This window comes from Gopherus flavomarginatus, chromosome 2, assembly GCF_025201925.1.
Source record: "Gopherus flavomarginatus isolate rGopFla2 chromosome 2, rGopFla2.mat.asm, whole genome shotgun sequence".
NCBI lineage: Eukaryota > Metazoa > Chordata > Testudines > Testudinidae > Gopherus > Gopherus flavomarginatus.
Window position 1 is genome coordinate 29,463,651 of NC_066618.1, and position 24,892 is coordinate 29,488,542.

General features: G+C 39.7%; 1 protein-coding gene across 10 annotated transcripts in view; it reads left to right on the plus strand.

Annotated features, from left to right (window-relative positions):
- PARD3 (par-3 family cell polarity regulator) overlaps positions 1 to 24,892 on the plus strand; it is a 658,805-nt gene that overhangs the window by 383,805 nt on the left and 250,108 nt on the right. For all 10 annotated transcript variants that reach the window (XM_050939008.1, XM_050939012.1, XM_050939010.1 and 7 more), the window contains 3 exons: positions 12,540 to 12,679; positions 18,947 to 19,075; positions 23,414 to 23,452. In XM_050939008.1, the coding sequence (XP_050794965.1) occupies positions 12,540 to 12,679; positions 18,947 to 19,075; positions 23,414 to 23,452 (308 nt within the window). The remainder of the gene's footprint in view (positions 1 to 12,539; positions 12,680 to 18,946; positions 19,076 to 23,413; positions 23,453 to 24,892) is intronic.

The following is a 24,892-nucleotide window of genomic DNA, read 5'->3' on the forward strand; positions in this document are numbered from 1 at the left end:
TACCCAGTGTCTGTTCCAGCAAGTGGTTCTGGGCAGCTTCTGATCTGGTGTACACATTTAAACATACACCATTCGTTCCTCACTTATCTTCACAGCTGTTTCTCCAAAGGTGCTCTGGCCACTTTAAGTAGGTGTCCAGCTACGTGGTTGAGAGTCGGCTGAGTGCAGGTGGCTGCTTCGCTGCTCCAAAGCATCAGAGCAGACTCCAACACTTGCAGCTGGAGTGGGTAAAGCTCATCCTCCCATCTGGCTCGGCGAGCAGTGTCCAATGATTCGGTCAGATGCTCAGCGACATCTGGGTCACCAGATGCCTCATACTGTTTGAGAAAGGCAACGCTCTCCGTGTTGAGACAGAGGATGTAGGCTAGGCGGCAGCCATGTGGGATTGCTCTGTAGGCTGCTTTGTAGATAGCACCACAGAAGCAACAGTAGGTCTTATTTACCGAGGTATGCCGGGCTGGTATTGTCACCACACTCTTCTCCAGTGCTTCCTTGTATTTTTCCCAGTCAGCCTTTCGGAAGTTTTACTGCTTCTTTTTGGAACTCTTGACAACTGGGAGCTGTAGCCGATATGGATCAGCGACGGTCTGTGTTGGCAGTGTGGAAAGTTATCCAAGACTTGGCATGTTGCTGACTGAGGATGGCCATGAACTGAACTAACCCAGCACAAGTCACGATCCCATCTAGAATAATGGAATGTGCCTTGCTGCTTAGCGTCATGGATAGGGGTGAGGTCATTTCGAGATGTCCAGTCTGCAGGTTTAGAGCTATATAAAATATATAGCTTGTGTACTGCAGTCACCATTAAAAGTCAGTATTTGCAAATAGTTACCACCCAGTCATTTTTTAAATATGAGTTATTTCATTATACTTAAAATAGGAACTAATGTGTCTCATATACCACTGTGTTGTAACTCTTGGCAAATGATGAGTTTTTAAATGACAGTGCATGTCAAAGTCTTTGAGGTTAAAGCAAGTGAGTTCAAGGCAGGGTGCACTGCATTCAGTAGGAAGAAATGACATTGCAAATTATATAGCAAACAGCCTACCATTGTGACAGAATATGCTATATCTAACCATTCTGTTAAACTTTGCCTTCATGTGAGAGGTTATTTGTTTCATATTTGATTTTTGTTAATTAATAAGAATTATTTTCTTAAAAGGAGCTGATGATGGAGTATGTTGAATGGTAGAGATTTACTCTGGCTTCATGATTACCAGGATAGCAATTTTCTTTCTAAAATTACGGCCTCTTTTCTGTGAACTTCTTATGAACTACCAGATTGCTTGTTTCTGGTTACTGAATTTTAAGCTCTACAAACTTGGGTGACATAAGGCTGAATTGACAGTTTGCTTCTGTTGTTGATGCTCCTTCAGAAATACTTGAGGCCATCAGCTTAAGACAACTTGGTTGGAAAAATGTTGTTATTGGCTGAGTAAGGAATTGCTGTACTTACAAAAATGTTCCCAGTCACTACACTGATTTTTCGTTCTTTAATGAAATGGATAAATAGGAAGCCTCTGAAAATATCACTGGGACATAATATGCAAACATCTAATTTTCTCAGCCAGGGGTGAAAATATGTATGTTTCACCATAGCTTGTAGAACATTAACAATAATTATGATAACATAAATATTGGCTGGAGGAAATAATTATTTTGTCACAAAGCAATCTTGATGCCCAAGATGTTGAAAAAAAGAAAACAGGAACATCAGTTGTTTAATTTGCTAGAGCAGAGATTCTCAAACTATGGGATGTAGCTCACTTCCTGGTGCTCTGCAGAGATAGGGTGACCAGACAGCAAGTGTGAAAAATTGGGATGGAGGTGGGGCATAATAGGAGCCTATATAAGAAAAAGACCCAAAAATCGGGACATATGGTCACCCTATGCAGAAAGCTGGTTGATCACATTATGCTAACTTTTCCCCTGGCGTTCCACCTAATCATACTACAGTAGAGACAGCAAGAAATACTGTAAACATTTTCTTAGTATAATTTAGACATGTAAGCAGTTGCTGTAAATGCTGAGATCATGAATGAGAGGGGAGATGTGGAGCACAAGATGGGAAAGCCTGGTGATCCACAAGGCAATCTGACTAGGAACATGGTCCATGCTATAAAATTTTTTGACACCCCCTGTACTAGTGAATCCTGTTTTAATGAATTTTCAGATAAAATGAAAAATACGAGTACCCATACTTAATCAATTTAACTTGACTTGACAATAAATGCCTCTTTAAAGTTCAGACTTTAAAAACACAACCTAAAACACATATCCGAGGTGGTCAGTTTTATTTCTAACAGATTGTTTTTATAAGAAGAATTGCTATGTAAAGACAGCATGAGTCAAATTATAAACAGACATGCACAATAATTTAGCATACTTCATTTTATGCATGCTAACCTAGGATAGAATGCATGCGTACGGAAAGGATTCCTCATTATTTTTTTGAGAATCTCCACTGTAGAAAGATGCATCTTCCCATCTTGATTTTCATTTGATTAGTCTCAGAACGTAAATGTGGCGCAACAAATGAAGCAAAGTGCTTAAGTATATCCCCAAGTAGTTTATTATAAATGAGTGAAATAAGGACATTGATTGTCTTTGATTATTTCAAATGAAAGACATTGTAGTAAGAGGTTTTATAGAAATATAACAAATACATGTTCTTTGCTGCTAACACACAGCAGTTATTTCACCAAATAAAATAGTTTGATTTAAAAATTCCTTGTGGGTACATTAAAGCATGCACATATTTAAGGCTTCAACTTGAAATTCACTTCTGATTTAATCAATGTATTCTAGATGATGTTGTGTGGGTGAATTGACTCCTCAACATAAAGAGAGAGACCTTTATTAAAGCTGTGTTTTTACATATTGTGTGAGCTATGTCAAGTAAAATGACATACTAGGACAGCCCTGTAGTACTTGCCTGCATAATTATGATTTCTTAATATTTATTGCCATTTTGGCATTTTCAAATAACCTGATCTTCTATAGGCATTAGCTGCTTAATAAAGTCAGAAGAGAAGGTCAGTAATATGTTTCAGTCAATGCAGAATGTTTGTTGGCTTTTCTAAATGAAAATGGATATCTATTTATCTTTCCTTAAAGGTCAGGCCCTGAACTTTTAGCATACAGATGTAGGGGTTATTGCTGATATTCTAATACTATTGAGGCTTGAATTGCAGTCACTCTTCATAGTTCATACAAGTTAAGACAGCGTGGGGAGTTACAACTGGCTTGTATTTTTTATTTATGTTTTACTGTGTATCATAATTTACAATAAACCTGAACAAGAAATAAAATAGAGAAAATTCCTCCTAGCTGACATGTAGAGAGAATAACGCTGCTTATACAACACTCACAATCAGGCCAAACTTTGATCTCAGTTACAGTAGCAGAGACCCAAATAAACTCCTTTTGACAAAACTACTGTGGATTTAAGCTGACGTAACTGAGAAAAATCTGGGCCAACCGTTATAAATAATGTACTACAAACAAAAAAGATTATTCCAGAAGTCTCATTCTTCATATGTTCATTAGCTTATAACATTTAGCTCAGTAGTCCCTAAAGCATTCAAAGGATGGCTTGCAGTCAGGGATGACATCACTCAGAGTTCAAACACACTAGTCTGGAAACAACATGGAGCATTTCAAGACTGCCGTGGACTAGAATGGCTTCTCATCACCTGAAGGAAAAACCATTGCTCATTCAATATATTAACATTCAGTGCATAATTCATTTAGGTTGAAATAGCTTTTTTTCTAGATTTGGTAAATACAATGCTAATACTTAATAAAATGTTAAGCAGAAACCTATATGTAAAGTGGACATGGAGACAAGAACAAACTCTCTAGTTCTAGTTTCCCAAGCTGTCTATAAATCAAGCATGAAAAGAGAATCTTTCAGAAAACCAAAACAGTCAGCCAAAGGTCAGAGATTCTACGATTTTGTTTTGACATTATAGCAAAAATTGGAATCCAACTTCGGTGACTTAACCCATCTATCTTATCTGATAATTTGGTAATGGGCCTAAGTAATTTGATTTTTAGATTTTCTAATCTGAATTGCAAGAGTTTACATTTTTTCTGGTTTGAAGCCATATTCTGAAGTCCATTCTTGAGCCCTGAGCTTGCACATAGCAATTTGCGGACAGACTGCTGTACCTCTTCAGCTATCCATTAAAGATGTGGAGCTCCAGAAAGGCACAGTGGCCCATGTGCAGAACTGATTGAAGGGTCAAAACCTACTTTTTAATTAGTCCTTAATCATGCAAAATCCCACTGCACCCTCGATAAGGACAAAGTAAAGATTTCAGGGTGAGACCCTGATTTAGTTGTAACATGGAGTTTGTACCCGTTATGCAAAGACTGCTAACTATTTTTCACGATAGTTTCCTGTTTTCAAACGTATTTTTCTGAGATAGTCACCTTTTGGGCTGAAGTTGTCCATGTGTGGGGCAAAATTTTCAGAAGTGACTTAGGATACCGAGTCCTATTGAGATGTAAAAGCCAAAGGTCTCAGTCACTTTTGAAAATGGGACTTAAGTTTCTAAACCACTTAGGTGAGTTTCAAAATTTTACCTCAAATCAGAGTGAAAGTGAAAGGAAATCAATCAGTTTAGCCATTTTTGAGTTACTGGAGAGAGGTGCTACAAAAAACATTTTCCTGTGGTGAAAACCCGCCCCCCTCTAACCATTAGTTTCAGCAGGTATGCAGTGAAAATGGCTGGACTTTAATACTGAAATGATCATAATGCTTATTTAGGAATGTACTCTTTGGTTAGAGGGGAAAATTATGTTCTAGATTCTCAGACCCACATAGCTAAACAGGCATGCAATTAATTTTTGCAGCTAACTTGTTTGCACGTGTAACTGCCGTAATTTCATAAATTTCTAACTGATCACTTGCACATGCCGTTATTCTCATTGTACATGTCAGTCCTGAAAATATGGACTCCAAAAAATACTTCTTAGAGAACATCTAACATGGTTTTAATCTTGTTAATGTAGCCCGCTTTTGTGGCATCACAACATGTATTCTCTCTGCCTGGTTCTGCAGGTGTGGTGTAGACTCTGATGAAGCACACTTGGCCATATAGAGTGCATAGTTGATGAAGTAATTAACTTGTCTATGCAGAGAATGGTTCCAAAGAGGAGAGATATCATGAACCTGAAAGAGCCCATTTCTCTATCTTGCCTGCTATAATTGTTGCCGTACAATGTGTGGTACTCCTGCATGGATTTTTTTTTAAATATTCCTGTGTTTTATGTATTTTAAGAACTTGCAACACTGTCATTAAATGAAAATGCTTCTGTTTAAAATTCACCTTTGAGCTACCTTCATCTCTGTGCTGCCGATGGATTTCCCCAGCTATTTGTCTCCTTGATCCATGAACCTTAATATTTAGGGGGTGGCAGATTATGTTCTGGGCCCTTCGAGTCAGATCTAATAAACCGGACTGTCCCTGTACAGCCCACTACCCTAAGGGAAGTCTGTTTTCCTCTGTGTATGGCATGGGTTCTCCGTATTTGGGTAATGATGAAACTGCTCCTGGTGTTTCATATATAAAACACTAATATATATTGAAACATCACCATTGGGTTATCAGTATATTAGGGGAAAAGTGAGGCTTCTGTTTGTAAAAAAAAGGTCTGTGAATTGTTCCATAGTGAAGAGCCTGATGAACTAACCTGCATTTTCTTAACCTCTGGGGAAACTTCCCTGTTTTAGCTCTACCTGGAATCCTAAAGTAGAACAAGATACTGCTGTAACAATGATTGGCCGCGAAACAGTTAATGTGGACTTTCAAAATGTTTGTAATTAGACTTCAGGATGAATAATCTATTGAGATTAAAATGGATGTTCAAATGTGTGAAACCATTATTCCTCAGTCTACAGACTCTAGAAGGGAGCACTCAGTTGGGTTTTATTTGGAGAGTTTGCACAATCTGAAGAGCTATATGCACAAGTATATATTTTTAATGAAAGCTTTAATCTGTAGAAACTGATATGGAGACCAGAGAAAGTGCCAATTCATCATACCATTGAGCTTCAGCGCAACCCAACCCCCATCCCTAACAAATGGCTAACTTGTATTTAAATACCAAAAAAGAGTCCAAGGAGTTTAGCAATCAATATGGTAGTCTCGTCATCTGAATAGCCAGTACTGTCTTTAGCTTCCAGCAGGCAAAACTGGAATCAAATAAATCAGATATAAAACTGAAAAGAACATTCATTGCAACAATATATCATTTTTTATTGTTCTGAAGCACTTACAGCCAAAAGAAGATGGGAGCTTGGATGGGCTCCAGCTAAACTCATGAACATACAGTGGGAGATAATAGTTAATGGATTAAAAGTGTGCAAAGTTCCTACCTAGCAGTAACACACAGGTGATGGGGGTTTTTTAAGTCAGGAAAAGGACCTTCAGGCCCATGCTGGAAAGCTGCTTCCTGACCTGACTAGCTTCTATTTGCATACTGCATTTGGCCATTAACTGACTATTTTTAGCCCCTGGGTGGCACCATCAGACCCAGACTCTGGATTTTGTTTCTGTGTTCCCAAAGGGATCAATGCTGCCCGTGAACTCACCTGGTAGCTTGAGCATGAGGAGTACTCCACCTGCTCCTGTAACTGGCTGGCTCTTAGGCATGCAATAAAATGTCTAAACTGCAGAGATTGACACTGCTGGGGAGAAGGCTATGCTTGTCTTGGTTTGAAGTGTGGGGGAGAGCATGAGGCCTTGTAGCTTGGTGGCTGTATAAGCTCAGGTTTGTACAACTTGCTCCGATGCAGGGGAAACTGGGTTTGCCAACCACAAAGTGGTGTTTTTACTGGCTCCAGATACTGTGTGCTCATGATGGATCACGTACAATACAAGGGTAAGAGTAGATGCCTCTTGCCCTCTTACAGATTATGCAAGGGGGCTCAAATGCTCTAATTTTAAATCCTAGCTTCTTCTGTTTCCTTTGAGATTTCTTGACTGTGGCTGTAAGTGCAGCAACTTTCCACCCCTCCCCCCGCACTTAATTTAACACCGATCTCCACCCAGTTTGCAGCAGAAAGTGGAGAAGGGCAGATGCTTACTGAGAAGGACACAACCTCCTTAATATCTTTTGTCCTGGCAATACTTTTCCGCACCATGGCACACCTGTACCTGACATAGGCCATCAGATTGTGGTGGGTGAGGAGACCACACTTTTTTTTCATGCCAGAGAACCTTAAAAAGACTGGCACATTACACGAAGGACACTGCTTACCACTAACGGGCTGTTCCTAGGAAAAATGGAAGGCTAACCCTTATTTCATAGAGAGGCAACAGAAACTTTATGGCACATGAGCAGGTTCCTGCCATTCCTGTACCAACTTCCCAGGTCATAGTAAGGCTGATCTTTATTTAGGAAGGGATTTTCATTACAGCATATATTCAAGTATACAGTACAATGGATTTTTTTTTCCCCTTTAATTTTACCAGCTCCCCACCTCCCAAAAAATAAACCCCAAAACAACCAAAACTTTGAAGCTGCAGTTCCGTGTTTCAGTTAAGAATGCTGCTCTGAGCAATTATCCCTGACTAGAGTACTTGCCCAATTAATTGCCTTTTTTGTGTTTATTATTGCGCTTGCCACTTGTCATCCCTTGGATAACTTGACTCTAGAATGCTTATTCAGCATTGCACATGAGATAGAAGGGAAGCTCCAACTTGTCAAGAAAGCTGCTGATGTTATCAAGAGAAGCTTGAGAATTTGAATTACACAAATCAGTAGGGTAATTTCTAAATGCCTCATTAATTTCAGTATCATTAAGTATAATTTGATCATATTTGGAGACAGCAGCTGTAGAGGGAGACATGGATTCTGCCCTCATTCAGTAACTTAGCCATTTCCTGGCTTTGTCTTTGGAATCCTGTAAAAGATTAACTTGAAGCTTACAAAGCTTAGCTCAAATGGAAGATAATCAGGTAATGATTCTAATGGTCAGTCCATGCTGTCCTTGGTGCAACCCCTTAAAAATTAAGTTGAGGATGACTGGATGTGAGAATCAAATCGTCTTGTGCTGATGATTATAAGGGTCTGTCAAGTCAGTAAAGCCTTTTTTTTTTTTCCATTTGTGTGTGGGCGGGGAGGGGAGGGAATCTCATCTTCTCCTTCAGCTTCCTTGCCACTCTCACTTTGTCTTCTGAGTATTGTGTGTCCAGTTTCTTTTCTCTTTTAAAATTTTGGAAGTATCTTTTCTTTGGACCTTTCCCGGCTACCACTGGAGCCTGCCATATGTTTGCACAGTTCCTTCATAAATAATATGATGGTTAATTTTACTCCCTAAGAACTAAATAGGTTCAGTATCTTTCAGCAGCAGGTGGGTATTGCTTTTCCCGGGTCACCTAAGCGATGCACATTTCTACTGACAAGTTGGCTGAGACATACGTAGCATGAATAACTGAATCAGTTATATGGGCACAGAGAAAATAATAGGCATAAAATCCATCTAGCCACATGTCCTGTTGCCCCAAGCTGAATGTATTCTAGTAATGTCCAAAGTTCATCAAACCTTCAAACTACATATGGAACACACAGGTTCTGATTAAACAACATTAAATACCCAATACACAACGATGGTGAAAAATAGGAAAAATCTGACTAGAATGGACAGAGCAAATGTTCACCAAAATGTTATCAGTTGCAAATATAAATAACTTAGCAAAAGCAAGAACAGCTCTATCAAAATGTCACCACATTTCTTGCTGTCCCTTCAAAATTTATTGTTGGAAAAAATATTACTTTGTACACTAGCATACTGGTAAAAATGTCATCTTCACACTAAAATATATCCCAAATTTGTGAGGTTTTTTTTTCTTTTTCTAAACTGGGTTTCTTAGGCCATTAGGAAAGTCCAGTATAAATTTATGTAAAATTACAACTGTCCAGGAAGTTGTATTTAAAAACCCAAGTTTTAGGTTGCACACTTATAAACGCAAAAGTAAAGCATCTTGAAGAAGAGGTCCAGCCATTTTTACACTCAACAGAGAGTATAGAGATTTCATAGTAGACAAGTACAACTGGAATGTTATGGTATCTGTAGAAATGGACATCTGGTATGATGCATCTGGGAGAAAATTTACTTTTATCACAAGATAAACAGAACAAAAAATCTAAAATTAAATTTAGCCAGGATTTGTAGATGTGTAATAGCATTAAAAATCATTTTTTTTAAACAAAAGGCAAGACACTCAGTAATCATCTTGACTATAGGGGAACATAAAGCCTTTATAAAGCAGCCTAGGAAAATTTGTCCTAAAAATGTATCTGCCTAGGTATAAAAAGCTGAAAATCAACTACTTATAGTGATGAGTAGACCTAAGAGTTTACATAGTGTTTAAAAAAAATCATTAACCTTATGTGAGTGAACATGTGGAATTTCATAAGGCTTTAACAATAGTTGTGCTAAGCACACTTGCAGTATGAAAATGTGAGGTTCAGTTTGTTTTCCCCAGTAAGGTTTAAACTCAAACACAAGGGTGTGTAAACTGTGGATCTGCAGTGACATAATAATGAGGCAAAGAGATTAAGATTGACCATAAAGAGACATTGTCTTGGGCATGAACTCATAGCCATAACATTATTTAGAAACTTAAATATCTGGAAAACAATATCAATACATAGCTCAAAAAAGTTATTTAAAGCAGAACAACCAACAACTCAGATTCTTTAAAATAAGAAAAGGATAAACACTGCAAAGAAAAATTGAGAAATCAATCCATAACCATAGACTGCTGCATGTCATCTTCACACTCTTGGAAGGAAGTGAAGAATTATATGGAAATTTTGCAGGATCATTAAAATATTAGGATCTTCTAAACAAAACATGGTGGCTGTGGGATTTATATCTTTTTCCATCTTTCCAAGTAATAACATTGATAAATTCTGTAGTGTCCTGAAAGTGGATGAATGTTTTCATACTGTTCACATAAATATATCGAGTCCTATAGAGCTGAAGGAGACCAATTCATTTCATGATAGGTTAGCACATAACAATTCCTCTGCCCCAAACTTGCTGAACAATATCAATCACATACGCTTACTTAGGGATGATAGACAGCAAAGTATTTTTCTTCATTTTGTACAGGAAACTTAAGCTTTAAAGAATTGTAATTTTTTTCAACTCCTGTCTTAAACCCTTTCTACAAAGAGCATCTTGATTTCATATTCCAAAATCTTTCCCCAAATTATTGGAGTGCCTGCTCAACATGGGATTTTTTTGGGATGGTGACTTGGAAAAGACACTGCTCTTTCTGGCTGGCAGAGGGTTGGGTTTTTTTTTTAAGATGGCTTTTTAATAACATGTTTTCAGTGGTGGCTGTCATAAAGTAAGATTTCAATTTCAGTTTATAAGAGTTTTATTCTTTTAAACTCTATAGGCCATGATATTTACTTAAGGAAATGCTTTATGGCTCAGATTTACAAAATGGTGACTGGTAATTGTATGTGCTTTAATTAGTGGGCATCTCATTTAAAATACTTTAGAAGGACCTGATTTTCTGCAAGTGCTGTGCATCCACCCCTTGAAGATCTGGCTCTGTGGGTACCTCTAGACTGAAATAAAAAACCTACAGCTGGCCCTGGTCAGCTGACTCAGGCTTCCAGGTCTAAGCCCTCCCACCCATGGGGTCCCAGAGTATGGGCTTCAGCCCGAGCCTGAACATCTGCACCGCAGTTTTACAGCTCCATGAGTTTAAGTAAGCTGACCCAGGCCAGCCATGAGTGTTTAATTACTGAGTAGATGAATTCAGTAAGGTGTCTCAAGGAGTCTCTGTGTCTCAAGCACTCACTGCTTCTGATGTCTTGGCTATTATATGTTCATCTTTTGTGCTGAAGATGATGCTTGTGAATTTTATGTAAGAAAATAAATGAAATCCACTTTTTTATCCTAAATTAATTCATATATATTTTATTTTACGATTTATAAAATGTGTTAATATTAAATCTCTGAACATATACAATTGTGTATGCCTCTGGGTTCATGTACAAACAAGGAACTCACCATATGCATCAGCATCAGCTAAGCTGGATTCCAGCCTCTTTGGTATATGTAAATATGATTCTACTTACTCAAAAAAATAGAGTGAAGAAATGCACATGACACTGTATCCTGAAAGTCTACAAACTCAGGCTTTGCATTAAGCAAATTACAGGTTGCATACTCTTCACAGAGAATACGACATTCATCTTCCTCAAAGTCAGTTCTAGGGACTGTTAACAGGAGCCCCCAGCTGATCTCGGTTCCTGAGGTAGAGATTATCTCTAAGATGACTGGGAACCAAACTGTAGTGGACATTATAAATATAAGGTGAAGATGTCATCTTTCTCCAACAACTATGTGCTCTATAAGTGGTTATTTACATTCTGTTCTGGATGAAAAATTCCAAATGGTCCTCAGTGATAACCTCAATATTCCACCATGGAGTTATGTAATGTGGAGATCACAGACCCACCAATAACTGTGGGACAGTTGAAACCAAAAAGAAAAAAAAAAATCATGGCCTAGTGGAAAGAAACCTTTCTAGCTACCTGTGAATCCAGGAGTTGGTCAGGTGCAAAAGCAACCCTGGTCTGTACACCACATTGACCAACTGTGGGTATACCTCCTTAGTAACAGGGACAACTTCACCTGCAGTACGTTCTTGTTATTTCCTCATATCTCCCAGGATCACTTCCAACTTCTCTATATTGAGCTTTAGCTAGGCAGAGAAACTATAATAATCTGTGTCCAGCAAAAGAGACATAAACTTGAGTGCAATCTCAGTAGCACTGAAGGCTAGACAGGCTCACTACCTGTCTTAGATGCATTATATATGTAATATAATGTTGAACACAATGTAAGGTAGCATGGAACCCTGTGGTAGCCCACATCAGAGAGTATTCAGAGTGGATGAGCAATTGATAATACATTCTGAGGCCTCTCCAAGTGGAAAGAATGGAACCACTGAACTGTGTTTCCATCCATCACTGCCAGAGTCCATAGATGAGTTGACAAAACCTCATGGTCAACAGTATCAAACGTCTGACATTGCTAAAAGAGTCATCATAGAAGGAGAGTAGATTATTGACCGATGAAATCAGTGAACTCTTTGTACTAAATCAAGGACAAAATCCAGACTGACAAGGGAGAGGAAGTTAAGGGATGCCATATCTGCTTTGCCCTACTTCCATCTCATTCATCTTAATCAAAAGTGGAAGTTTGTAGATATGGCAATGAGCAGGAAATTCCCAGTACAGAGGTCTCATGAGAAAGGGTCCAACAGTCATTTGTGTTGTAAGTCTGGGGCCCTAAGATTCAAAATAGTTATTTCCAGGTATTACGTTTTCATGTTTTTCGGCGAAGCATTTTTAGGCAGTATTTTTATAAGGCTTCTGTATCTAATTGTCACAAACAGAAAATATTGGCAACAGATTAATTAGAATCAATATGCAGTATAATTAAATAAACATGCGCTTCTTAGACAAATGACAATGCTTTATATTGTTTTTGCAGGTACAGAAGGCTTGGGATTTAGCATCACTTCAAGAGATGTACCAATTGGTGGCTCAGCTCCAATTTATGTGAAAAACATCCTTCCAAGAGGTGCAGCTATTCAAGATGGGAGACTCAAGGCTGGAGACCGACTTACTGAGGTGATGAAATATTGTATAGTATTCCTCTAGTCTGGTTCAAAAGGTGCTTTCTTTATTTTGGCATGAGTCACTGGATTCGTTCATTTCCATTATGATTTAGAATATATTATCCCAGGAAATGACTATCCTGTTCTTTGACTTCTTTGTGTAACAAGTTAAGGGCTGTATATTTGCAACAAGGCACATATTTAAAAGGAGGGTCCCCAGCCAGGTTAAGAGTAATGATTTTACAAAACAGATTTCTTTAAATAGAATCGTAGGACTGGATGGGACTTGAGAGGTCATCTAGTCTTCTGCACTTATGGCGGGACCAAGTATTATCTAGACCATCCTTGACAGGTGTTTGTCTAACCTGATCTTAAACGTCTTCAATGATGGAGATTCCACAAGTTCCGTAAGCAAACTGTCCAGTGCTTAACCATCCTGAGAGTTAGGAAGTTTTTCCTAATGTCCAGCGTAACCCACCCTTGCTGCAATTTAAGCCCATTGCTTCTTGTCCTATCCACAGAGGTTAAGGAGAACAATTTTTCTCCCTCTTTCTTGTAACAGCCTTTTATGTATTTACACCAGTTCTATAACTTTCCATAATTAAAAATGAATTGACTTTTAAAATCTAGTGCACTTTTCACCTTTCATGCTGTTCGTTATTTTTTGTACCAGTAAAATGCCACTGTTGGATTGCAAACATCATAGAGGGTTGCTTATATGTTCAAGGGAAGAAATCCTACTTCCATTAGAATTTTTCTTAAATCGTGGAATGGAAGGACAGTAGTTGTTAATTAATAAAGCGCAAAATGTCATTGTGCAATCTACCCTGAGTAAACTGCAGACTGGAGAGGAATTGAGTCTCAGAATTCCAGTTCTCTAATTGGCTTCCCACTGTCTCCAGATACATTGCTAGCTTGGTCAATGGCAGTCCCTTACCTCCACTAATTCCCTGCCTGTGCCCACACTTAGATCTCCTAGGTGCATGCCCTGTGGATTCAGAGGACGGCGGTGGGGGGAGGGGGAATGCCTACTTTCCTGTATTGGGCAAAGAATTTTTTTCACAGAATTATTGGAAGGGGAATAAAATCAGGAATATTTTGATCTTTACGTTTTTATAAAAGCTCGATTTTTGTAAGACACAAATTTTGGTTAAAAATAAGTATCCCTTTAAGGATGTAGATGAAACAAAGGGCATATGTCTCCTGCTGCTTTGGAATCATAAGATCTACTGTCTTCTTTCCAACTAAAAGGTGCGACTAGTCTTTGAATGCTGGGCAAGGTGTTGCAACACTGAAAAGGTGTTGAAACAAAGGGAAAACAATGAGAAATGCTCTTTTTATTTTAATGGGCATTTTGGGAGGGTGAGGAGACTTTAAGGCTAAATGTCTTGTTCAGTGTTGAGAAGCTGGGTGCTTTTGCTTTGTAATATGGTCTTGCAGACTCGTGGTCTGTTTGTTGCTTTTTTCTTTTTGTTTTATATGGCCTTCATGAGGGGAAAGGATTGCATCTGTAATTGATGGCACTGGCTTCTAAAGCCTGGCAAAGATGTTCTTTTATGGGTCCTTAAATGCAAATAAAGTAGAGGAAAAAACACAATTGAGGGAACAGGAGGGCCAGAGAGAAGATTTAAAAAAAAAAATAGCAATATAGAACATCACAGATATTGGAGATAAGGAAGAATAGAGTAAATAGAGAGAGCAAATCAAGCATATACTTGTTGTTTGATAGCAAAGTCATATAAAAACAAATACCTGTTACCTTTTCCGGTTTACCTCAAAATTCCCTGCTCTCCATCCCCTCTGCTCCTGCAGATGAGATCGTTGTAGTGTCATATTGCCTCAAGCTGGAGATTCACATTCTGTCACTTACGATATTGAACTTAAATAAGATGTTCTGGTGTCAAACAGTCAGCTTGAGCCAACGTTTTCTTTTAAAATATTGGTCCAAATTTGTCGGTGATGTAACTCCATTTCATTAACTTAAATTGGGGGATGGATTTTGGCCTAATATCTTTTATTTAGATTAATTGTCACTTCCAAAATGAGTTATTCATTCTCTTTCACTTCTGTCCTCTAAGATTTCTTTTGTCACTTCTGCACTTGATATCGCTACATTTACCATTTATCGTCTTTCCAGCTGAGTGCATGTGACAAGATGCCAAGAGCCTAGCGCTGACCCTGTATTCTAGTCACTAAGGCACTAGCTATTCCCCCTTAGAATGGATTTAATTGAGAGATGGGGGTGCAGTGGCTTAATTAGGCAGGAGGTTGACAAGCCAGTGAAAACAATCAACCCATCAGATGGGAACAGTTAAAGGAGAGGAAGGAAATGCAAGGGGAGGAGGCTGGCAGAGGTTAGGGTAATGGTGCCCAGACTTTTTACCTCATGCCCCACTTACCCCTGTCCATCCTTCCCTCCCTCCCCCCTCCCACAGCCACGGTTCAGCGCCTAAGCCAGGAGAGGGGCCATGGGTGGGGCAGGAGCTGAGGCTGGGGCTGGGAGAGGAGCCGCAGCTGGGAATGGAGCTGAAAGCCTGGACTGAAGCAGAGTTGGGGCAGAGCGGGTATGGGTGGCACTGTCTCCCCACCTCCTATGGGGGCTGGCCCAGGCCCTGCTATCCCCCCCCCCGAATGTTCCCCCACACCCTGGGGGGCGTGCCCCACAGTTTGGGGACCACTGGGCTAGGGGGGACGCAGGACATCAGGATGAGCAGATCTTTCCCTCTCTGTCCCTGGAAAGTGGATTAAGGAGAATGTTTATATTCACTTATATTTCGTTGCACAGGGCTGTACTGATGATCTGATAATGGAGGGGACCTAATAACTAACGTGCTGGCACTTATAAACGTGGAAAGTATCCCACCTGTTTGTGATGGTCCCAGGGGTGGAGAAGGGAGCCCTGTTACAGTGCCATATATGCATAATATTGTTTTTTTAAGACACTGATGAACCAAAGACCTTTTCTGATTTGCAGCATTCCTACCTTCCCTTCATTTCTGTTTTTTCCTTCTCTACCTATTTCTTTCATCCTTCCCAGGGCTCCCCCCAAAGTCATGGTTTCACCCTCTTGTTGCTTTAGTCTTTTCTCAATCTGTAACTCACTACCTTATACCAACACAGCAGCTATATAAAAATTCACAAGGCCTCTTATTGGCTTTAGTTTGCTGCTCCACCAACCTATGGAAAAGCCTAAGAAAGTGAAACTGACCAGATTTTTACAATTTCGGTTTTCTAATTTTTTTTTTCTGAGCAGCAGAGCAAAGTGAAGCCAACAATATCTCTTGTCAATTTCACTTGGTAGCTTGCTCTGATGTTGAGCAGAGTATCAGGGGAAGAGGAAAGAAGCAAAGGCTGTTAATATGCCAGAGCAACAGGGTTTTGCATTCCACCCTATAGCATGTTGTTTGTGGTTTCTTCCCTCTTTTTTAAAGGGACAGAGTCTGGTCTCAAAACATGTTTCATATGTATCCACTGTGCAACCTTCTTACCTGTCTATGGAGGGAATGCTATTTACAAGAAAAAGTTTGGGTCTCCAAGTTTCCTTGAGATGTTGCATCAATACGTTGTCCAGTAAGAGATTGTTTTCATGTATAGTAGGTGTCGCTATCAAATATTTATCTGTTTAAACAAAATGTCACATAAATTCACATTTGCAACACATCTTTGAAGCATTTTTTTAAAAATGCAGTGTTCTTTAAATAATAATCGTGACATTCTTCATAATTTGGGTGAAAAAAATAGGTGAACGTGCCAGCATTTTACTTGGGTTTCTATTGGCTATGCAGTAGGTTTTTTTTAAAAAAAAAAAAGAAGGTTTTCAAAGGTACAAGGGACAGGTAGGTTCAGCTCCCATTTAAATTTGATGGGAGTTAAGCTACTAACTCCCTCATGTGCCTTTGAAAATCTCCCTGAAAAACATGTATGTGGGGGTGTGACCATAAAGCCCTTAGTGCCAGCTGGCAGAGGGGTTACAAGAATATCCTGCTCCTGAAATGTGCATTCTGGTTTACCAAAGACTATCCTGTGAGGTTGTAAATGAAAGCCATGGTCACACTGGTCATTCATATCATTGTGAAATGTATGGACCAACGCTATATGTAAGAAGTATCAGAGGGGTAGCCATGTTAGTCTGGATCTGTAAAAGCAGCAAAGAATCCTGTGGCATCTTATAGACTAACAGACGTTTTGGAGCATGAGCTTTCGTGGGTGAATACCCACTTCGTCAGATGCATGTAGTGGAAATTTCCAGGGGCAGGTATATATATGCAGGCAAGCTAGAGATAATGAGGTTAGTTCAATCAGGGAGGATGAGGCCCTGTTCTAGCAGTTGAGGTGTGAAAACCAAGGGAGGAGAAACTGGTTTTGTAGTTGGCAAGCCATTCACAGTCTTTGTTTAATCCTGAGCTGATGGTGTCAAATTTGCAGATGAACTGAAGCTCAGCAGTTTCTCTTTGAAGTCTGGTCCTGAAGTTTTTTTGCTGCAGGATGGCTGCTATAGTGTGGCCAGGGAGGTTGAAGTGTTCTTCTACAGGTTTTTGTATATTGCCATTCCTAATATCTGATTTGTGTCCGTTTATCCTTTTCCATAGCAACTGTCCAGTTTGGCCGATGTACATAACAGAGGGGCATTGCTGGCATATGGTGGCGTATATTACATTGGTAGACATGCAGGTGAATGAACCGGTGATGGTGTGGCTGATCTGGTTAGGTCCTGTGATGGTGTCGCTGGTGTAGATATGTGGGCAGAGTTGGCATCGAGGTTTGTTGCATGGATTGGTTCCTGAGCTATGGTGTGGTGTGCAGTTACTGGTGAGAATATGTTTCAGGTTGGCAGGTTGCCTGTGAGCGAGGACTGGCCTGCCACCCAAGGCCTGTGAAAGTGTGAGATCATTGTCCAGGATGGAAGCTGGAGGCATGAAGGTAGGCATAGCGGTCGGTAGTTTTTTGGTATAGGGTGGTGTTAATGTGACCATCACTTATTTGCACCGTGGTGTCTAGGAAGTGGACCTCCCGTGTAGATTGGTCCAGGCTGAGGTAAATAGTGAGGTGGAAGCTGTTGAAATCGTGGTGGAATTTTTCCAGAGTCTCCTTCCCATGGGCCCAGATGATGAAGATGTCATCAGTGTAGCATAGGTAGAGAAGGGTCGTGAGTGGACGAGAGCAGAGGAAGCTTTGTTCCAGGTCGGCCATAAAAATATTGGCATATTGTGGGGCCATGCGGGTGCCCATAGCGGTGCCACTGATCTGGAGATATATATTGTCATCAAATTTGAAATAGTTGTGTGTGAGGATAAAGGCACAGAGCTCAGCAGCCAGTTGTGCTGTGGCATCATCAGGGATACTGTTCCTGACAGCTTGTATTCCATCTGTGTGTGGGATGTTCGTGTAGAGAGCCTCTACATCCATGGTGGCTAGGATGGCCAGCCTTGGTTGAAATGTTGCAAAGGATATTTGGGGTGAAACCGTTAGCCTGTTAAGTTTAGTCTCTAGGGATCGTGTTATGATTTTGTTTTATATGTAACCCTTCTGTTTCCATTATTCTTGCTCATGATCTCTTGATCTTTGATAATAAACTTATGATTGGTTTCACTATTAATGCATCTCAGTGCTGTGGTATTGTAAAAGAGCTGATCCTGAACTGAATCATTCAAGCTATTGTGTATACTTTTCCCCTGAGGCAGCGTATCTGAGTGTTTCATGGGTAAGGGTTTGCAGGGGAGCACTTCAATGGGGCTCTGGGATTGGGGTGCACATATTGTTAACCTGCAAGACAAAATAAGGGCTGGCAGAGCCCAGAGGAGCTCGTTTGGGTGGATAACAGGCTGTAGGTATGATGGAGCTGACCCACAATTAAGCACAAGCAAGTCTCCCTCTCGCTGGGGGTAACAAGGTGACTCACAATCCTGGGCACCCCGAGAACCATCACAGGGGACAGTTCCAGTTCTGCCACGCACGCTCTGTTCTGGAGCATAAAGATGCCTGAGGTCTTCAGAGCTGTCAGTGTGACACCTTTCATGGTCATCTCTTTCTCTTGATTGCTAGAAGTCATCATTAGAAATGTAAGACCGGAACAACAAATTTTCCTATTGGTTTCTTGCTCCTACTGATACCATTATAGAAACTCCCATCGACTTGAATAGGAGCTGATGCAGAATCATTGTCAGTTCCTTCTATATTTGTAACAGCACAATTCACTTGGACGCCAAATTCTGTGTGATGGGTACAGTAATATTTTCTAATGCTGGAGTCTTAGCAGTTGTGTATGTTTTATTTGTCACAGGTAAATGGAGTTGATTTAACCGGCAAAACCCAAGAGGAAGCTGTCTCCCTACTGAGAAGCACTAAGATGGGAGGGACTGTGAGCCTTTTGATTTTCCGTCAGGAAGAAACATTCCATCCAAGGGAACTGGTGCGTAAAACAGAGAGCATCTAGGAGATTTTAGATTAATTTGAACAAATGGTCTGGTCCTGATCCCTGCTGGTAAATGTGTGTGACCAGAAATAAAGACAAGAAAATCAGTTTTTGTTATTCTCTGATCATGTTAATTTTATATGAACGTTTTTTTTTTTTTTTTTTAGCTCTGGTCTTGGAATTGTATATTCACTAGAATATGTGAATGAGAGTTTTAAAATCAGATTATGATGGTGTTTTGGGGGACAGGAAATGCTTATTACAAACAAAACTATTGCATGGACTTTACTTGAATACATGGAATCATAGAAGATTAGGGTTGGAAGAGACCTAAGGAGGTCATCTGGTCCGACCCCCTGCTCAAAGGAGGACCAACACCAACTAAATCATCCCAGCCAAGGCTTTGTCAAGCTGAGCCTTAAAAACCTCTAAGGATGGAGATTCCATCCCTAGGTAACCCATTCCAGTGCTTCACCACCATCCTAGTGAAATAGCGTTTCCTAATATCCAACCTAGACCTCTCCCACACCAACATGAGACAAGTGGATTGTTTCATACCTTTTACACTCATGAGTCTGTGTTTGAAAACTTGCTATTTGTCCTATCACTTGATCAAAAAAATTTCTAAGCACTTAAAAGTAAGCCAGAATGGGGTATATGAATGCTATGGTACCAAAAGAGGAATTTAGAAGGAAAAAAGGTTATTATTTTAATATAAAGCATCCCCTATGTGGTATGGACCCCCGCTGTTATTAATTTAGCAGGGTAATTCACAGAATGTATTCTGAATAATTTGAGTGAAATGAAACAATCATTGTTTGTTGCACCTGTTCAACTTGCAAAGTGTATACACATATTTTGCTGATTATTATCCATGATAACTTTTATTATAAAAAGGTAGACTATGAATATAAACCATATTATGTTCTATATTCAATTAAAGTGTTGTGGTTATAAATATATAGCTGTAAAATAAATTGTTTGGATGCATTCTCATAAACAGACAGAATAAGAGCGACTGCTGTGTTTTTTGGTGTGATGAACAAATTGTTTCATTTCTACAGGATTTTTAATGCAGAAATAATGAATTTTTATTTAGCATTTTAAAGCATTTAATATCAGTCCTTGCTCTGTCTTTTATCTTTCAAAACAACTTTTAACCCTAAAAAACTAGTGGCTGAGAAGGCTGCAGATGAGCTAAATTTGTTAGCCTAATTCTTTTGGAATGTGACTTCAAGTACTGATATGTCATGGTTTATGAAAGCTTTCCTTTAAAGACTGAATCAATGAATAGTATGGAAATCGCATCACATGCCTCTGAATGACTGGAACAGTGAAAGCAATCGGTTTGCAAGCTTCTGTGATGTAATTTTCACAATACTGGTAATTTACAGTAAAGGTGAATGAAAATACTTTTGTGTGTTTTGTAAATAAACTCTTAGAAACAAGAATATACCTTAATTTTGTACATATTATTTCTATATTAACCTTAATGTTGTAATAACGTAATGAATAGTAATGCATATAAAATCCTGTAAAGATTTAACGTTCTTGTATATAGAATAGCCTAGAAGTACATGTTAACCTTGATATTTCCTCAGTTTAATTTTAGTTTTATTGCATATCTTTTGACATCAGGAAGTGAATCAGCTCCTTTAAATGAGTTGAGCCTCAACAGCCTCCCTGCTGCTACTGTGCTGATGCCACTCTCTGTGCTATTTTGACAGAAGTCAGTATAGCAGCATAGTCATGGCAGGTGGTAGATGGAGAGAGAAGTCTTTACTTACATAATCAGAGGTCCAGATCATTACAAAGCTGGTGTAAATTGCTGTAACTCCAATGGCACTACAGCAAAATACACTAGCTGAGATTCTAACCCAGAATGCATGATGAACCCTAACTGCATAAAGATTTGTTCATTTACACCCTGACATGGTGCAAGTTCTAGCTCTGCTCAGCTGGCAGCTGTCATAGAACATAATGAAGAGCAGGAGTAGAAAAGTAGTGGGGGAGCTGCTGAAACTTGTTCTGAAGCGGTGCTCTTCCATCTACTAGGAAGAAATGAAGACAATTTGTTTGAAAACAATTCATCTTACTGACTTTTATAAGAAGTTCACATATAGAAGTTTTATATGGAAAAAAATTCTAAAATTTTGTCTGTTTGCCTTTAACGATAAATGTAATTTTTTACATATGGTCCAATTGTAATACTTTGTCCTTTGTGTCCTCCCCACTTTCCCTCCATCTTTTCCACATTGCTTAATTATTTCTTACAAATAATATTGTAAGTACATTTAATGAGCAATATGTAAACGGAGTTTTCATGACTGTAAATACTCCATGAACATTTACTTGATATGATCTTGTGCATAAAGCACTGGACTGGGAGTTGTCTGTTGACAGAAACTCAGTATTACAGCCATTTCCATTTTGGCTACACTTAAATGGCTTGTCATGCCAATAAAGAGTTCTTTAGATTTGATTTGGGGAGTCAGAAGTTGTGGTTTCGGCTTTCTGTATGACTTTTGACCAGTCATTTAGCCTCAGTACAAAACGTACCTACATCACAGGAGAGTCGTGAAGCTTGATGTCTTTAGAGCATGTTGAGTTTGTTGGCTGGGAGGAACTATGGAAGTGCACAGTATTATTTATACATAGGTAATTAAGGGAATATCTTGGTTTACTGTAAAATCTGTACAGTTTGTGTTGTCATATGTGCACATGAGAGAATAATCATTCAGCACGAGCAGCATTGAAACCTGCACTTACTTTGATCAGAATGCTCAGGCAAATAAAACACAAATGCAGGGAAGGAATGCCAAGTGTCAGGCTGCAACTTTATTAATTTTAACTGATGATAGTGGTGGGACTATCACACCCTTCCCCAAAATGCCAGGCATTTTCTCGGGTCCACTGTGTTAAATGGTGTCATGCCATATAGCCAGTTAATCTGGGTTAGTCCTCTTCAGCTTAGCCAATAGACACAGACTTCCTCTAAATCCTCTTGCCCTTTCCGTGAGGAGAATGAGGATGCCTCTAAGAGGTACCACTTTGTGCCCAGTCCACAGAGGAGGCAAATTATGTTACGGTTCTGAGAATGTAGCTCTTTAATGCAAGTTCTAGAGGATCCAAGTTCAGTCCCTGGGTTCAGCCAAGGTGGAGGCAGTTAGATACAGATTTAAGATCTCTCCTTTGCCCTGTGAGGTAGTAGTTCCACCTGCCATATCTGGATCCCTTACTTATGTTTATCTCTGAGAGGTGGCCCTTTCAGTCTTTTATCCTCATTTGGACACTGGCTGCAAGTTGTGGCTCACTAGATGTTCACGTACAACTTCCTAACATGAAATTTCAGTTCTTATTCCCAGTCCTTTTGGCCAGAAAACTGAGTATCCAGGATGCTGCAAGGAAGCCAGAAAATCCAAATAAACTACCCCTAGCCATCTTGCTATTTTGGACTAAAGAGAAAAAATCCTCCAAATAAGGCATTTGGCTAGACCCACAGCATCCTGGAAACACAGCTCAGCGATACCTCAGCTAGAGAGAGGGAGGGCTGGGCAGCAGTAGTGGCAAGATGGTCACTGGGTACCTGGATGGGCCTGGGCCCAAGCCTGTAAGAACCAGTCGGTCCCCCAAACACATCTCCAAACTGGCCTATGGGGAAGAATGTTTTCCCCCTAAGCCCGTACGCATGTGCACACTCAGGCTTAAGGAAAGGCGGGTGGTAGCGGACGGGGTCCGGAGTGGCTGAGCATGAGCACTCCCTCTCCCAACCACAGCCAAACTCAAAGCCACACCTCCACTGAGAGAGGCACAAGGCATTTTGACAGCAGATATTTCTGTAAGATGTTTGCACAAGATTGTCCAGTTTTGTACCATGTAAAGTAGCCTCATTTCAGCAAGCGGAGAACACCCCTGAGTTCTCTGGCTGGGGGTGTGGGCTCTGGAGTGGGGCTGTGGGTGAGGAGTTGGGGGTGGGGGGTGCAGGAAGGTGCTCCGGGCTGGGATGGAGGAGTTTGGAGGGTAGGAGGGGGATCAGGGCTGGGGCTGACTGCCACACCTTCATCACTCCTGGCAGAAATGGAGGGCGTGGGGCTTGATAGGGGATGTGAATATGGCTATGTTGCAAGGTCTGGTGTAAGATTTGATAGAGATGTTCCTATGCAACTCTTACTGTGGGCCAGAGTGGGGTGGCTGCGGATTGCAGAGTACAGCCAGCTCCCTACACTCCCCCGTCTCCTCTACATGCCAGAATTGAGACCCTTTCCTCTGCAAATAGACAGTGAATGTCTTACGTAGCCATGTTCTTATTTATTTTCTTTTTTTTGCTTCCTTTAGAGTGCAGAACAAAGCCAGTCACAAATTCCAAAGGAAACGGTAAGAGCTTTTTCTTTTAAATCTCAGAAGACTCCCAAAATATTTTAAAATTTATGTGGCACTTTTCCATCAATTAAAGTTTCACAGACCCTCCTTTCTCATTCTATACTGTAGATGGCTCTCTCTAGCCTTACATTTTAAACTTCTCTTTATTATGTAATTTGCAGTACTATTTGAAAGCCTCCTGGTCAAAGGACAGAGGCTAACCATTCAATAAGCTGGGAATTTAGTCAGGATATTTTAAAGAAGCATTATATGATTAAAGTTTGAAGAACAAACAAATAAAAATCAGGAAGTTTGAAGTTAAGGCTGACATGTATCTTTATCTCAAGCCATTGTTGTTGCAAGCAATTTTTAAGGAATTGTGATGTATGTTAAGGAAGTAGTAAGTTTTAGAAGGTTTGGATTGAGATCCCTTGGCATAGATGTGTTCAGAGATTTTCATAGATCCATTGATACTCCCCAGGCAGGAATATCAGTCTATTAATATTAAGAATACTAAAATATACTTAGTCACTTATTTATTTCAAGAAATGGATCATGTTATGGAGCATTTTCATAAAATAATACAATATATACTTTTCATGTCTATAATATCTTTCCTACAAGTGATATCTTAAAAACTTTCATATAGTTAGGTAACATGATTGCTAAGTTAAGTAATAAATGAGAGCAGGGAGACATTAAGAGTTAGAGGCAAGGGAGAAGAGAGATTTAGCTGGATGTGAAGTAAGATCAGGAGTTGGTGAGATATAGAAAAGCTTATTTCATGTGACAGGGGCACCTTCCCAACAGGTTGAGTTTAGGAGCAGAGAGAAAGTTGGGGCTAGGTGAGCAGAAGGAATGAGAAGAGGAGTAGAGAGTGCATGTCCGTGAGGTGGATTGGAAGAAATCTTTTTAAAGTTATCAAGTCCAGGAAGGGAATTTTCAATTGGATCCTGAAATACATAATGGGGCAATGAAATTCTATAAAGATGGGCTTAATTTTGCATTTATTGGACATTTGAGAATTGGGCAGCAGCATCCTCCATATGTTTGGCAACCTGGAACTTGAAGAGGCCATGGAAAAGGTAGTCAAAGGGAGAGACAACTGAAGATGTGTTTCTGGGTGGGATTAAAAACTGGACTTAATCTGGAAATGAGAATTTGTAATGGACAATGCTCCTTCACCCACCAACCTCCATTCTGCAAATCGTCTTTGTGCTGGAGTAATTATTACCCAAAATATTTCATAACTATCACATACGGTATAATTTAGATATTTCTACAAAGAAAATTTTCCCCAGCTGCCAATCAATAATACAGTCACTGGTTTATTTGTTTTTTAAAACTTGTTTGTTTTGACTGCCTCTCTCCACTCTCCTTGGTTCTGCCTTATTCCCTGTTTAGTTCTCCTGTCTAGCTGTCAGGCCTTTCAGATTCCAGCTTGTACAGTTTCTG